General features: G+C 42.3%; 2 protein-coding genes across 2 annotated transcripts; one reads left to right on the top strand and one right to left on the bottom strand.

The window, feature by feature from the left end:
- The first annotated feature begins 546 nt into the window (after positions 1 to 546).
- Positions 547 to 4,208, top strand: LOC131293911 (probable cytochrome P450 305a1). The gene is made up of 3 exons (XM_058321961.1): positions 547 to 634; positions 2,695 to 2,944; positions 3,032 to 4,208. Exons 1-3 carry the CDS (start codon positions 547 to 549, stop codon positions 4,206 to 4,208), a joined length of 1,515 nt encoding a protein of 504 aa, XP_058177944.1.
- A 1,122-nt stretch (positions 4,209 to 5,330) lies between these two features.
- Positions 5,331 to 13,541, bottom strand: LOC131293912 (basic helix-loop-helix ARNT-like protein 1). Its single transcript, XM_058321962.1, has 11 exons — positions 13,246 to 13,541; positions 11,580 to 11,807; positions 9,537 to 9,608; positions 9,130 to 9,460; positions 8,816 to 8,933; positions 7,916 to 8,101; positions 7,656 to 7,833; positions 7,015 to 7,493; positions 6,825 to 6,941; positions 5,716 to 5,973; positions 5,331 to 5,643 (listed from the first exon to the last, which is right to left on the bottom strand). The coding sequence occupies exons 1-11, from the start codon at positions 13,539 to 13,541 to the stop codon at positions 5,507 to 5,509; spliced, it is 2,400 nt and encodes a 799-aa protein (XP_058177945.1). The 3' UTR covers positions 5,331 to 5,506.
- Between the last annotated feature and the right edge of the window lie 2,505 nt (positions 13,542 to 16,046).

Consider the following 16,046-nt stretch of genomic DNA (forward strand, 5'->3'; position numbering starts at 1 on the left):
TCAGCTGTTGCATAACTTCATGCAAATCATCTACCATTCATCCGAGGTATCAGAAGAACCATTCCTATCAGCAGCATCGCCTGACTACAGCCCTGTGTGGCTTCGGAACATTCATTATGAACACTTCGAGTTCGAGTAGTCGCGGCAAATCATCGTCGCCCTCATGTTCAGTCTGCGTTGTGCACTCGGAAAGTGCGGTCGGTTCTAGTCCTCGGTCCTTTTATTTTGTGTCCCGGTCGTTCGAATCCCGTAAGCCTCCGTTAGACAATAGAGAAGTGTCATTTTTGTATCAGATATTGAGGAAATTGTTGTTACCGGAAGTTTTAGGTGGGACGGGATCCATTTGGATCAAAGTGATTAAAAGTGCGCCACGTGTCTGGAAACGATTTACTTTCATAGACCAGGAAAGCAATAGTAATTCGTCTGCGAAATTGTGATCAGCGATCAATTTCATCGTTGCAGTTAGTTTTGTTATGCAATACCATCGATCGGTACAGGTACCATCAAGTTGCGTGAGAAAACCTACGTGTGTGTGTGTGATTGAGAATGCTCGCCATCCTTGTGGGCATTGCAGTGGCATTGTTCTGTACCTATCTCATCAATGAATTTCGTCGGCCGGCCAACTATCCACCGGGTAAGTGTAAGGCATCAGCAGTAGCAGTAGTGCACCTAGATACAGCGACTGCCATTACACAATATGCCGTCGTTGTTTTATTTCCGCCATCGATCACCCATCACCAAAGCTGCCACGAGAGCCGTCACAGACGCCGCCACGAGCCGCTCGTGACACATTAAGCGGGGAACACACCAGGAAGTGATAAGGGGTGCCGCAGTGGTTGCCTCCGTACACCACATTACACTGTTTTCAGGGCCAATTCGTCGGCATCAAGCTGCTCTTTGTTGGTAGTAGGCAGTCAATTGCACGCGCACGGTTTTTGTTTGGCATCGTTAGGAAACACTTTGGGCTTGTTAAGTTTAACTTTGCCATTATCGGTAGCAACATTGACGCGACGAGAAAAGGTCGCGTTGCTGTCGCGTTGCTGTCGCGTTGCTGTCGCGTCAATGTTGCTACCGATAATGGCAAAGTTAAACTTAACAAGCCCAAAGTGTTTCCTAACGATGCCAAACAAAAACCGTGCGCGTGCAATTGACTGCCTACTACCAACAAAAAACAGCTTGATGCCGACGAATTGGCCCTGAAAACAGTGTATCAAAGACGCACCACTATCATCGTCTCCGGACCACATCGCGTTCGCTGCGTTCGAGAAGCGTCATCAGATCGGTCGCTGTATTGCATCTTTTGGTGCTCCGACGTCTGGTGATAGTTTTCGCGCTTATCAAATCACCAACACTACCAAACCCTTCAGTCAACTAACTGCAACCCCCCATGCGATCCAATAAACGCTGGGGATCGCTTCCATTATTTATAGATGTAGAAAGGCGCAGAACGCAACACGCACCGTCGGCCGGCTTTCGAAACAGCTGACATTGCGCGTCCCATGTGTTGAGCGTAGCGCACGCGGCGTCTCCATTACAGCTACCAACGCGTTAAATTCAAATGGTTGCCCGCGTCAGGAAAAAAATGTTGGTCGCAGTGGTTCGAATTAACGCAAATTTTCCCACGCACGTGTACATGTTGTCAGAATGTTGCCATTGTTGCGATGGTGAATGAATTGTAGTCAATCTTTGCGTGATAAGATAATGTGTCACTCTGCGGAAAAGATTGCTATTCAAAACCAGTTTAAAAGTTTATTTATTATACAGTCTGATTTAAGGACATACGAGGCAATCAATTTAAGAAATTTTCTGTCCATCTGTAACTATGTTTATTGTCACGGATAGCCATAGCTGGGAGGTATTATAAATTTATTTTAAAAGGTTAATATTAATGCAGCGTAATGAAAACTAACATTGAACATTTATAAACAATTAACTGTTTTTCTGGTAGGCATAAGTTTGAAATTATTTTTACAAATTCCAATAAGATAAAACTCTAGTACTAGATTCTAATAAACCTGTACCTGTGGTATTTCTGTAGAAAACATCCGCTATGTATAGGTGATTGAATTATAATGGAAAAATTAATATTTTTTAAGTTCTTAATACTTAGCTCTTCAGCGTACAGAGCTGTTTGAAACTGAAAACTTACTAATGGGAAGTTTTACCTTGCTAATTATATCAATTGAATTATTTTTATCACGATATTAAATGGCAGATTTTATTAATTTATTCTTCGATTTAAACATTCAAATAATTTTGCTCATAATTTGTAATTGAACTTTGAACTGTTATGCAATACAATAATTACCCAAGAAAGTATTAAAGGGTGGTTAATATAATATCTAAGTTGTATTTATGCTTGCGAAGTGGATCGTATACGACCCAATTTATTCACGTAAATTTCATGTTATTATTTATTTTATTTTATTAAATTATAAAAGAGTCGTGTAATTCAGCCTTATGGTCTAGACTAGAATTTGAACGACTCTTTGCATCAATTTTGAGATTTTGTGAATGCGCAACATTGATGAAAAGCTTACAATTCCAATAAAAACTCAGATGAAGATCACATACGTGCATCGTATGCATAAATACAGGGTATATTCCGTATAATCTTAATTTATTTTGCCTAAACAATTGCATCGATCAATGCAAATAGAAGTTAACGGATGTTTTCTATAATTTTCACCTCAGGCCCACCCTGGCTTCCGGTAGTTGGAAATACGCCGTACATAAGGAAACTAGCACGCCAGTATGGAGGCCAACATAAGGTGTTCGAACTGCTCGGCAAGTCATACCAGAGTGATGTGATCGGATTGAAGCTGGGCCGTGAGTATGTCGTCGTCGCCCTCAACTACACCGCCGTAAATGAGGTGCACCGCAATGATGTCTTTGCCGGACGACCGGACAACTTCTTCATCCGGCTGCGAACAATGGGAACAAGGTTTGTGGAATTTCTCGTACGTCTTAATTAAAGTTATAAATTTACTGACTATCCATCTCGGATTTGTTTGACATTGTTTCACTGCAGACTTGGAGTGACATGCACGGATGGCGCGTTCTGGGCAGAACATAGAAGCTTCGTGACGCGCCATCTGCGACAAGCTGGTTACGGTCGTCAACCTATGCAAGTGCAGATTCAGAACGAGCTGAATGAACTGGTAGACGTAATTCGCGAACGTAGGGGCGCACCAATTTGGCCCGGATCGATCCTTTCGACAAGCGTCATCAATGTGCTGTGGACGTTTGTTACCGGAACACGCATCCCACGAGACGATGACCGACTGCAGCGCCTTCTGACGCTGCTGCAGGATCGTTCGAGGGCTTTCGACATGTCGGGCGGTGTGCTGAGTCAGCTTCCGTGGCTTCGTTTCATTGCGCCCGAGTGGAGCGGCTACAATTTGCTGCGAAGGTTCAACAAGCAACTGACCGAATTCTTCACCCCTACCATCGAAGAACACCATCGGAATTTTGGCGAGGAACGGGCAGGCGATGACCTGATTTATGCCTACATCAAGGAGATGCGAGAACGCAAGGACGATCCGGAGACAACCTTCACCGACCTGCAGCTGACGATGATCATCCTGGATATCTTCATCGCTGGTGGACAAACGACAAGCACCACGCTTGACTTGGCCTTCATGATGATGCGCTTGCGGCCCGACATTCAGGCTCGGGTGCGCCAAGAAATCGACGCTAAGTTACAGACGGAAGAACTACCCCAACAGACCGACCGATCCCAGCTGCCATACACCGACGCGTTCCTGCTGGAGGTTCAACGGTTTTTCCACATCGTCCCCGTGAGTGGACCACGTCGTACTCTGGCCGAATGTTCGCTCGGTGGCTATCGAATACCAAAGAACACCACCGTACTGATCGGCCTGAAGACGGTGCATATGGATCCGGAGTATTGGGGCGATCCGGAGGTGTTTCGACCGGAACGGTTTCTCGTCGAGTTCGGGAGCGACATGAAGACGCACCCACACACGGATCGATTGATGATCTTTGGCATCGGCAAGAGGCGCTGCCTTGGCGAGGTGCTGGCACGTGCATGTTTGTTCACGTTTTTCGTTGGAATTATGCAAAAATTTGAGCTTCTCGAGCCAACGAACTCGCAGCCCGGCATGGAACCATCAATCGTTCTGAGACCAGGCATTACGTTGTCTCCGAAACCGTATGACGTTGTTTTTAAGCCTCGCTTCTTGTAACGTATAGGTAGTTGTCTTAGAAAAAGTGTGTTTACGATATCTTTCAAAGCTATTCAAACAGTTCAAAGCAGAGATCAGCTGATTGCTAATGTTCTTCTTTCACACATAACAGTGAAACATGAAATACAACTTTTAAATAAAGCATAACATGAATAGCTTGCCCAGATTAAAGATTCGTATAAATTGTTTGAGAAACTTTTTATTTATTTCTTTTGATAAAATTAGTAAGATAAGCAACCCATAGTTTTGGGTATTATCTTCTTCAAATTCACAGCTGCAACTCATAATGCATTCTATAAACGATCAAAACCTGTGTGTTAAGCAAAAGGAGCTACTAACAATTTGTAGAGTTCATTTTATAACAACACCTTTAAAACTTGATTATATAATTTGGTGGAAAATGATATGATGTGCATTTTTCGGGATGGACAGTCTTTTGAAAGGCTTGAAACAAGTGAAAATTCGTTCTTTAAGAGAAGCAAATATAATAAGTTTACATTTGTACTATTTTTTTAGCAAAATAGTTTTATATATAATATACGTAGCATGAAAAAGAAAGAGAATCAGCAAAAGGTTGAACAATAAGCTATTTGGGCGTAGAAAGGAATGAGAAAGGATGAAAAATTAATAATAAATATAAACTATACATTAATCATTAAATACAATATTCAAAACATTTCAAATTAGATCACTAAGATTTTCAAAGTTGATTGACCTAAAAAAGTTTCTTGAGGTAATCAGTTTGCGTTTTATTTTTTCATTTCGGCCCTACTCTAGTAGGACTCTAGTTCTTTTAATGTTGGGTGAGACATTTGGGCAGAATGAACAACATATTTTCTCGAGTTGGCATTGAATTAAACTAGGTAATTATTGTCAAATCATACACAGTTTTATTCTTTACCATAACGACCTATATTATTAACCCATCACAGTACACCTTAGGAAACGTTTTTCTCTATCTTTAGGCTATTATCCACTAATTTATCCCTTACAATCTAACACCTAGTTTTGTCTAAATTTAGCCGCATCGTTGTTAGGTAAGGTGGATCATACTAAGATGGATCATCTTTTTGACCTCCGTTGAATGTAACTAAATGCAACTATACAGTACTAGTATGGGTATGTACAAGGAGCTTAAACTGTAGCCTATGCCTCTTAAACTTTAGCCTACCTCTAGACGCACTAGTTTTTGGTAACATTCGGTACTGCGTTCTTCGCTCGATCACGATCATAGCCTTGATGAAGTGCTGCTTGTTTCCCTCCTTCTCTTTATTTTATTTTAAGCGAACTCTTCCCGTTCACGGCAGCGGCCACGGGAGGCCAGAAAAGTCCACCGGACCGCCCAGTCCGGCATCCGCTTCCAGCAGGCTCATGATGACGGCCATGGCCGCCTCGTCATTCCCGTCAGTGCTACTTGCTTGTCCCTGAGCTACATCTGCAATGGGATGAAAGTGTTATAAAAGTATGTTATGACACCAAAGGAAACATTTCAATAGTCTCATCTTACCATGCTCCGGACTAATGATAGTGCTTGCCTGCACATGTCCGTAGCCGGGCAGAGTTCCGTTGATTCGCGGGACAACCGGAGCGGAAGAAACGGATGACGCCGTCGTTGGCACGATTGGGACGGACGAGGGTGACACGCCCGTCGAGGTAACCATACTATGCTCCCCGGAAGACATTGCATCGTTCGAGTGAGCCGCCTCAGACAAGGCCGAACTGAACGCGGAATGTAGGGCCGGCTCGTTCGGATTGGGACTGCTTTCTGGAAGGGAGAAAAACATTAACAAATTATTTGTGCTGTATTTCGTGGAAGTCTTGAATGTATGATACAATTGTCATGTTCGTTCATTTCTTTTGTTGAGTAATTTGGAAGTTTCTGTTAGTTAGTTAGCAGAACGATGAGACGACAATGCTATCGAATAAAATACAACTCAATTGTTGAAGTTTACTTGAAACTGGAGTGAAATTGTGGTTATTATATTTGACTAAAACGAATGAAACACATTAAAACTAAGAATTATTATTTAAGCTATAAAAACTAAAATGTTGGGCGTTAGGGACCGATAAATAAGGCAATTAAAAAAAAAATTTGGATAATTTTGCTCATTTGCTGTTTCATAGATGATGCATGAACGCCACTGCTGTTGATAAAAATTAAATACAAAACGAAATAACTGGATTGTTTGAGTCACATTATACGTGCTCAATGTGAGAAAAAACGATTACATTTTTGAATTATATTATTGAAAATGGTATACCAAATAAACGCAATATTGCACATATTTTGCATCCATTTTAATTAACGAGTGATTGTTTGGCGTTGAAAACAAATTACTTTTAATTTTTTACTAGTCGAAAAGAATGGTCTTAAAAATCTGAATTTTAGTAACAAATCAACAATTTGGATGTTGTGTTGATATGTTTTGTTACTGGTTATGTAATAGAATCGCTTATTTACGCTGAAGTAGTGCATATCTTCTTGCCTTTCCCTGGCGTACGTGAACAAAGGAAGTCAAGTCTTCAACTATGTAGGAGATTTACAGAAACATCACGATGATTTCGGTTTTAACAGTTGTTAGCCGTTTTCAAAATAAATATTGACAAAAATCATACCCGATGAAGAATCACCCATACGCCGCTGATGGTCCAAGACCTGCTCCGCAATCTGACGTCCGATTTTGCTTGCTTCCACGTGCGAGTTGATCATGCGCTGAATTTCGCGGCCATTCGCTGGAAAAAGGAGGTGAAAAATAGGATGTACATAAGACTACATCCGGTCCAAATGTTTTTGTTATTGTCATACAGTGATTGAAAAACTCATAGCCGACTCCGGGTTGCCCCGGAGCCCCCGCCGGTCGTCCTTCTTTCGTGCCGTCCAGTTCCGACGCCGTCAGTCCTGCACTTCCGTAACCGCCGTTCCGCACCGTACCGTCGCCGAACTCCGACAGGATCACGTTGTTCTTCGCGATCAGGTACTCGATCTCCTTCGTCCAGGGGTTGCGGAACGACTTCCACTCGCTCTGCAGCCGCACGAAGCCGGCCTCCTTCGTGCGCAGCCGGTACACCGACGTGGTGACACACTGCGTGCTTTGAAGTGCGGCCTTATGCAGTTCCGCCAGCGCCGGAATGTCCTCGTGGTGGTAGTACTCGTACATGCTCGTCCCGAGCAGCTCCTGCGGCAGAAAACCAAGCACCAGCGTGGCCCGCTGGTCCACAAACAGGAACTTGCCGTCCATGGCGTGACGCGAGATGAACTGCACGTTTCGCAGGTTCGGAATGTTACTACGTAGTCCCAGTGTCTTTCCTACGCCATTACTGTTACTGGCCCCCGTCGACGCACCACCACTCCCACCCCCTCCACTACCACCAGGGCCGGAAGCAGTGGTTCCGTTGCCGGACGCCGAACGTACTCCTCCGTTACTGCCTCCAACGCCGTTACTGTGCGCCAGGGCGCCCTGGGACGCCAAGCTGCTGAGGTTGGGTTGGACTCGCCCGACCGCCACTAGGCACGACAGATTGCATGATTCTCCCTCGCCGTCCGTTTCGTTCTCTTCCAGCCCGATCTTGGCCGGGGCCCACGACTTCAGGTATCCGGTGCACTGTATCACGGAATATTTCTTATCTAAAACAGGTGAAACATTTAAAATTCACCCTATTCGTATCTTCTTCCCTCCGTCTCTGTATTCTCACAAATTTCTACTCACCGGAGTTGACCTGTTTTTTGCGTCGATGACAGACGGTGGAGGCGCTTGCAACACTACTCGTCTGTTCCGCTTCCTCTTTAATCTGGACGCTCGCCTTGCACTTCATGCGACAGAAGAATGAGCGTCGAGCGCCGGGACAAAGCCGCGTGGCTCCCTGCGGAACATCCGTTTTGACCGGCAGCATGGCTAGAAATATGACAAAAGTAGCATTCGACGTGAATACATTTTTAATAATGAAACAAAAACTTCTACTACATACAAGTTCCATTTTGTTTTATATGCTCTTGATCAATTAAATTCAATTAGAGTATAATATTTAATGCGTGCTCTATGTAAATTATGCATAGCTCATTAAGCCTGCTGCCAGGGGAATTCACGGGATATTTCTCTAGTTGTTTTATTAACTTAACCTTTTGATTACAACATTGGTTTTCACTCCTTTTTTTGTTTTCTTTGATGAACATAATAATGTTTTCCACTTCGTCATAGAAATTAATTTCATTTTCGATTTTGTTTACTTTTGTAACTTTCTAAACTGAAAATGAAAATCCTTCATCATTTAAGTTCTACTTTTTCTATCCGAATCATGATGTACATTAGATGTTGGATGTACATTGTTATATCAAGGATGTATATTCTTATAACGCGTTGGTCGTGCCATTTTTAAATGGCTATTTATGCTGCTTTTAAATACCTCTTTTTTTTAATCATGATTTATATGATTTATATGATTTACCAACTATTTTGATATAGATCATTTAATGTTTTGATTTACTCTTTAAACACATTTTTTCTCATAAAAGCTTGGTGAGCACAATTTAAACCCCCGATTTTCCACACACATTGTTCAGGTCTTTGAAAGTAATTTAATTAGTTTTTTTTTATTGTTGCAGTACTTACTTTTCGCATCGATCAATCGTTCCCTTGGGGCCAAATCGGACGAAGACAGTTGTTCCTTTACCTTGGCAACATCTTTCGGGTGAAGAATATCAAACCAACTCTGCCCAAGCAAATCCCCCTGCGGATCGGGACGGAACATGAAACCGAGTTCGATCACTTATGGCCTTATCACACTGGTCACCAATGGTGGCTTGGCGAAGGCACTGGACTGTCACCAGCGGCCCCCTCGTTTGACAGTCCAGTGCTTTTTCCATGCCACCATTGGTGACCAGTGTGATAAGGCCATCAAAGCGGCACGGAATAAACCCACGTACCTGAGAGTAGTTTAGAATGTGCGACACGGATTCCGACACGTACAAAATTCGGCCTCGATCACATCCGACCACAAACAGGAAGCCCTCGGCCGCCTGTAGGATCAGCATCTTCAGCTCCTGATCGGACAGGAAGGCCGGCTTGTAGTGACCCTCGGTGTACGAATGTACCGCCCCCCGGATCGTCTTGAGGTGCTGTACGGCCATCCGCAGCACGGTCAGTTTGTCTAGCTTGCGTGACATCGCATGGCACATTGGTATCATAGCGGATAGCTCCGTGATGTAGGTGTTCATTTTATCCCGCCGACGTTTCTCGATTTCGCTATGGTTTTGTCTAAAGAACGGAGAACGAAGAAATGACATGAATCAAGGAATTTGCACCCGTATTTTCATGCCACAATTTCACTTACTTTTTGCTCTCGTCGGCCGTCCTGACAGACTTCGAGTCGTCGCAGGTGTCATCTTCGATATCGCTAGTATCACTAGCACAGATAGAAAAATTAAAAAAGTAACATAAAACGAAATTAAAAAACACACATACAAACCCCTTTTAGACAACATATGTAGTGACAAATATAAACTCGAAGTAGAAAATTAAAAATGGAAATTAAATTTTCTAACCAATTGCAATTTTGAAATAACTCTAATTTGAAAAAGAAAGCACCATTTTTAAGAAACAAGTTTCAAATATTTTCCAAGTAAATCAAAATGCTACAAGTATTGTAAAATGCGGATAAAAAACATTACTTTACTAACAGTAATGTAAAATGCAGAAAAAAAAATTCCCCTGATTATTAAACAGTGCCAAGTTTTTAAGTATCCAGTACGAGAATCTTCAGAATCTAGTAAAAAAATCATTTTAGTTAAATACCATTTTCTTTTTTAAAATTTCCATAGCTTTTATATGGTTTAATTCGAGAGATTAAGAAAGAGATTAAAAAAAGATTACGACAATCTACACTAACCATAAGAAACTTGAGATCGCTATTTTTGGTCACCGGAACGTCAAAATTATTACATGCCACGCGCAAGTAAACCATATAGCTATATAATGCTTAGTTTTCAAATACATTGACGGCATAAAAAGGCCTGACAACGTTTCAATAACCCTCTTCAAACCTTTCTTCGTTCTTTTACGGTCGTAGTAGAGGTATCAAATTATTGGTTGACGAGGGATCAGACAATTGAAAACCATGTCATTTCATGTCACGTTCTTACGTAAATCATTAAAATCAAAAGCTCTTACACAACACAATACTTAATGATGACGAAAACGATCCCCGAAAAGATTTAAAAAAATCCCTTTTAAGAAATCAACTGTGTACTAAAAATATAGATACCTTTGAACACTCTCTTCGTTTTATTTCGTTTAACCCCCCAGGGTTGGTTATTTCGACAAAACGAGAAAACCATTCGACTGTACGATAACTCACGACAAATTTTCCAACCATAAGCTAGACGACATAGCACTTCCCGATTGGGTGGCAAGATTTACCATCACGAGATTCGTAGTGCCGAGGTAACGCCGGTTGTAACACATCGCACGACCTCGACGAAAGAATCCTTACCAATGCTCGCGGGCACGCCATAAATTACAATTACGTCAGCAGCAGAAAACGCGCGAAATAAAACAAAACAACAACTAACGAAAAAACAAAGGTGAGCTGCCAATGTTTTCCCTTCCTCTACACCAGCTACCACAAGTCCTTTCGTTCTAGGAAACATCGCATAGGATGGCTTCACTCCTTACGGCACCTCTGCAACACCCAAGGGTTGAAACATTCAACCAAGAAAGCGCCAGTAAACTTCCACCCAAGAACGGAAGCCTTTACATAATCATTAACCTAGCGTTAACCACCTTCGTTACCCTCGAGCAATGGGACAAATGTTACCAAGTGGCTGGAGAAAACCGGTGCTTAAAAACTGAATTCACAATTCAGTGATTGAGTAATGCGTCCATTTCATCCAATCTCTACCCGTCGCTAAGGCGAACGGGTGGAAAAAGTATTTCCACTCCTACCCATCCTTCCTTAGGTGGGTGTATTTTTCTTCAACCCTTTTCAAATCATTTACGGTGGCCGCTACCCCACGAACAATAACATCAAACGACACCAAGGCGCTACAGGGCAAGGACATTCTGATCGAGAGCGGCCAGTTTTGCCAGAGAAGCAACTTCTTTCAAACACCCGGGTTCTTTGGCTTGCGTTTCTTCGTGGTTGAAAACTTACCAGCACAGAAAGTTACTACTCGACTAGCCTTTACGAGGCTAGAGGCAGTCGTAGGATTTCCTCAATGCCCTTTTGTCTGATACGAAAGTTTAGGAAATTACATTCAACACCACATCCAGTGATGGCGACGAATGACGTAGGTTGCGTACTTACACAACCCCAAGCGACATTACCCTTTTGACAGTGTTACTAGGTGGTCACCTGCCTGCCTAAGATTACACTTACTTGAAGGAAAACTTTCGCTTCCGTTGCCCACCCGACGGGACATGCTGGTGGCCATGGTGGGAGTGACTGTGTTCGGTGGGGAGGTGCAGATGGTGACTGCCACTTCCGGCCGTCGAGAGGGCGCTCAGGTTGCTCACCGCGGACATTGTGCCGGTAAGCGAGGACTCCAGCGCAAGGGACGCATCCGCTCCACCACCAGTCAGGTGCTCGATGGGCGTTGTGCTGGCACTGCAGAAGAAGAGAAGGGTGGGGATGGTTAGTGTTTTTATCAGACGACTAAACTCCAACCTCAAGGTTGGAAGATCATGAAAAGATCATCTTTATTCATTAAAGCGAGTGGTAAATTTAAAGTCGAGCAATAGCGACTGATCATTTTACATAGTATAAGGATAAAGAGGATTCAAATTTTAATTTCGGTTTGTATTATACCAGCTCCAAGGTAAGGAATACCTTATGCTCTAAGTTATTATGAATAAAAAGTATATTTTCAAAATTATGCCCATTGTTTGATCACATAAATTGTACTTGTCAGTCTGAAAGCATGCATTATAATATCGAATCAAAGAAGGATTGAGGATAATGACTGAGAGAAATACTGAAAAAGTAATTCTTACAACGTTATGGCAGTCTTGTCCATCCATTAAGAGTATATCACGCACCAGGATAGTTAGGTCTCTTGTTAACCACCGCCAACGATCAAGATTAATTAGTTATTTATTAAGTAACTTCAACTGTTTTTTTTTACTTTCAAGCCTAATTGATCATTTCAGTTCATAAAATTTGATTTTACATTTAAATGATACAATCTATTTACAGACACAATGTCGTTTACTCTAAATCTATCCTAGCCGTCCAAAATATTTTTTTTTCAAGAATGATGTCGTGACAAGGTAAATTATGGTGAATACTGAGAACAATAAACATTTTGCACTTTAAAATAAATAGTACGTAACTCAAGTATACCGTTTTTTTTATTTGGTTATCTAATTGCATATCTGAATCTAAGAGAGTGGGCTCTGAAGAAATGCATTAGGTGATAAGAAAATCATGTATAGATTTTATGATGTCAGCTCCAACGATTGAGTAATTTAAAACTAAACGTCAATCTTGTACGTCTCGAAGTATTCAAACAGCTATCACATAAGGTATCATCATAAAAAATCATTTAAAATAGTAAAAAAAAAGTATAAAAGGAAAAAAGTAAAACTGACAAATTTAAAAACTATACAATGAATATTACACTGAGATCTTCTTGTTTGTTTTCTCGAGCTAAATAGAATTATTCAATATATGTAGAATAGAATACAAAATATGTAACATAATACAATACACCATGTGAAACAAATGCCAACTGTGCCTCAACACCAATCTGAAGATTTTCAACAGGAATTTTAATCTGTGCTTTTTAATGCCTGCGATCTTTGGTGTACATTAGACGGCCCTGTATGGACTATCCAGCTACTTCGTTAACGGGTGCCCTAGGTGCATTTGCCAAGTATTGTGGCCTGACAGCTGGATTTCGAACGATGAAACACGAGCAAGCACTTTATAAACCCCAGATTTTTTCATGTAAGCACATAATTTGTTCGATATTGGGTGCAATATTCAACCTTTCGACAGGATCTAACACTAAATCCAACATAGAAATATAATTACACATATTTACTTGGAAGACGAGTGCGTGGGGCCAAGCTCGTAGAAAACGTTATGGTGGTGATAGTTTTGCAGCAAGCCGCCGGTGCTAAGGACCGGATGAGATACCGCAACGCCGGCCCCGATCGGAAGGCCCCTGTGAGGTTGCTGGTGCTGAGGGTGCGTGGACGAGGAAGCCACCGACACGCCCAGTTCCGTTAGCTGGTGCGGTTTCAGCTCGTCCAGCGTCAGAAACTCGCGCTCCTCGTCCGGGACCTGCAGGACGCGATTGTAGGGCAGATCTTGGAACGAGAAGTTCCGGGCAACCATGCTCGCTTCGCTCGAACCGTTCGATCACGCACTTGATGAATCACATCACGAGGACAAGGATCATACCGTTTCGATGAAACCACACATTTGTCAAACAACTTTTTTCAAATTTAAACTATCAGTTTGTTAGGTCATTTATGTCAGGTGCGTAAAATCTAGACAAAATATAATTGATCAAATAATTTTCAATTATGCCTATGAAGAAAGTTTGCACTGATACAAAATTACGACATGTGTTTTGACTTCGAAACAATATTTATTAAACACAATTCACAAGAACACCATCGAATCAACACAGGGCGAAAGGTTTAACATTATTGGAAAAATCCATTTTGTTGGAACGTTTATGGTAAACTATTTTGTCTAACTAATCGACCCTTTGAGCTCTAGTATTATTATGTAAGCACATTCAGAATTTTCTTTTCTCTCACTTTGCTTATTCATCAAATTACGCGGATTTTGAATCCATAGTGTGCACATAGAAACCAGAATTTAAATTAGTTAAATCATAACACATGATCATATGCAGACTGAAAGATACACAAAATCTGAGTTTTCACTATAAGGATGCAATTTAAAATTCTATTTCAAAGCACCATTATGCACTGTAGAAAATTTAAATCATCGAAAAGCCACAAAGACCAATTGCATAAGTTACACTAGTCGTTCCAACATCCGCCAAATAAGCGCCTGCGAAGGTCGATGTCACGAAGCGGAAATGCGCTTCTGGACGGGCGTGTTCTAAGTAATCGTCTTTAGCCAACCCCGCGGCCAACGACGAACTTCGCCCACAACTTAAGCGCGATAATAGTATTACCCACTGACGGATGATTTTTTCCACCGCTTCAATGGCCCTCTAATTAGATTACACAATTTCTCGGCCAAGCAGGCCGCCGCGAGTCGTCAGAGGCAACCACCGAAATAAAACTTGCACTATCACTGTCAATGACACTTGTGGATGATCACCCGAGTGTAGCGATTCTCTCGTCGTCGTCGTCGTCGAAAATACCCAGATTCACATCGTGGATGTATTCCTCGAATATTTATACATGCAAAATACCGTCGGGATGAATTCCCTCCGAACGGTAGACTTCAACGACGCTGCAGCAGCGAACTCCGATTGCGACCGGATTGGATGGGCTTTCGAGGAGCACTGTTGCGGTTTTCTCCCCGTTCCGGTGGTCGTGGTTGTGCGTACTCGAAACCACGCCACGACGCGTTTTCGATTCGTCCGCGAGGACTTCCACCGAGCGACTGGGCGGACCGAGCTCGGCCACTGTAATATTTATAAGCCGAAGGGAACCTTCACTCGTCGTAATCTGCGACGAACACGACGACGACGAGGCGATCCGAGTACCGCTGACGCAAACTCACCGGAAGCTTCGGAATCCGTGGTGGTGTTAGAATTCCAATAGTTTTGTTTTTTGTTTATAAAATAAAATCAGGACATTAGGAGAAACGAATACAACCCAGAGTGACTACGAAGGTATACCACCAGTTGCTGCTAGACTAAAATCTAATACAATTATTCGGTTTATCTGAAAATCAATGCTTAAAAATAAAGGCAAATAGAAGAATTTTTTATTTCTCTTACATTTTTCTCGCTACTGTATTATATTAAGGCAAAACAACAAATAAATAAAATTGGGTTTACGATACAGGATTCTTGATCTTCGATCATCGCTCATGTTTAATCATTGAAGATCGTTGATCATTCCACATGTTTAATGCCTTTGACTTAAGTTGAATAAATTGCTTATTCTTTCAAGTATGGGAGAAGAGGTAGAAATATAAAACAGGACAGGAAAACCAAATGAATAGCAAACGTTCCACGTTTTGACTAGGAAAAGAAACTACTAGGAAGGAAATAAAAGGCAAAGTCTTATCGACTCTCAGGCGCATGTTCAAACGAACTGTTTGTAGAAAGAGGGGCAAAGCTTTTCCGCTTCGGCACCAGTCTGTGCTGCGGAGGAAATGTCTGCGGTTCGATTACAGCACATTGACACGAGCAACAGGTAGCACAGCAAGCGGCTCAAAAAGGGGCAGGACCTTCTCGGGCTAGGATACAGGGACTGAGCAGCCACTGTAACTAGTGGAAAAGGAAATCCTACCACGTTTACTCGTGTTGCTGGCCGACTGCAGAGAATTGCTCTCATGTTTCGAAGTAACGCTTACGCAACCGGTCACCAAACCGGATCAAGCCTACTGATTTGACCGGCGGGATGCCGCTGAGGATGATGATGAACGGTAGAGTGATGTAATAATCTGCACCACAAGCGCCTTTCCTCTAGATCTGTTTTTTCCCGCCTGGCCTTACCTGCTTTCGAGTTCTTTTTGTGCCTCCTCCCTGAAATCCGTCCCTCTGCTGGCGCTTACTCCTAAGGACTCATTCGGGACACCGGTGGGAAACTACGGATGAATCGTGGGAGGAATGCGAGACATTGCAATTGACAGCTGAATGTCGGTTGCAAGATTATAGGGATTCGTCACTGGTGTACTTGTGTG

Source organism: Anopheles ziemanni, chromosome 2 (assembly GCF_943734765.1).
Source record: "Anopheles ziemanni chromosome 2, idAnoZiCoDA_A2_x.2, whole genome shotgun sequence".
Lineage (NCBI taxonomy): Eukaryota > Metazoa > Arthropoda > Insecta > Diptera > Culicidae > Anopheles > Anopheles ziemanni.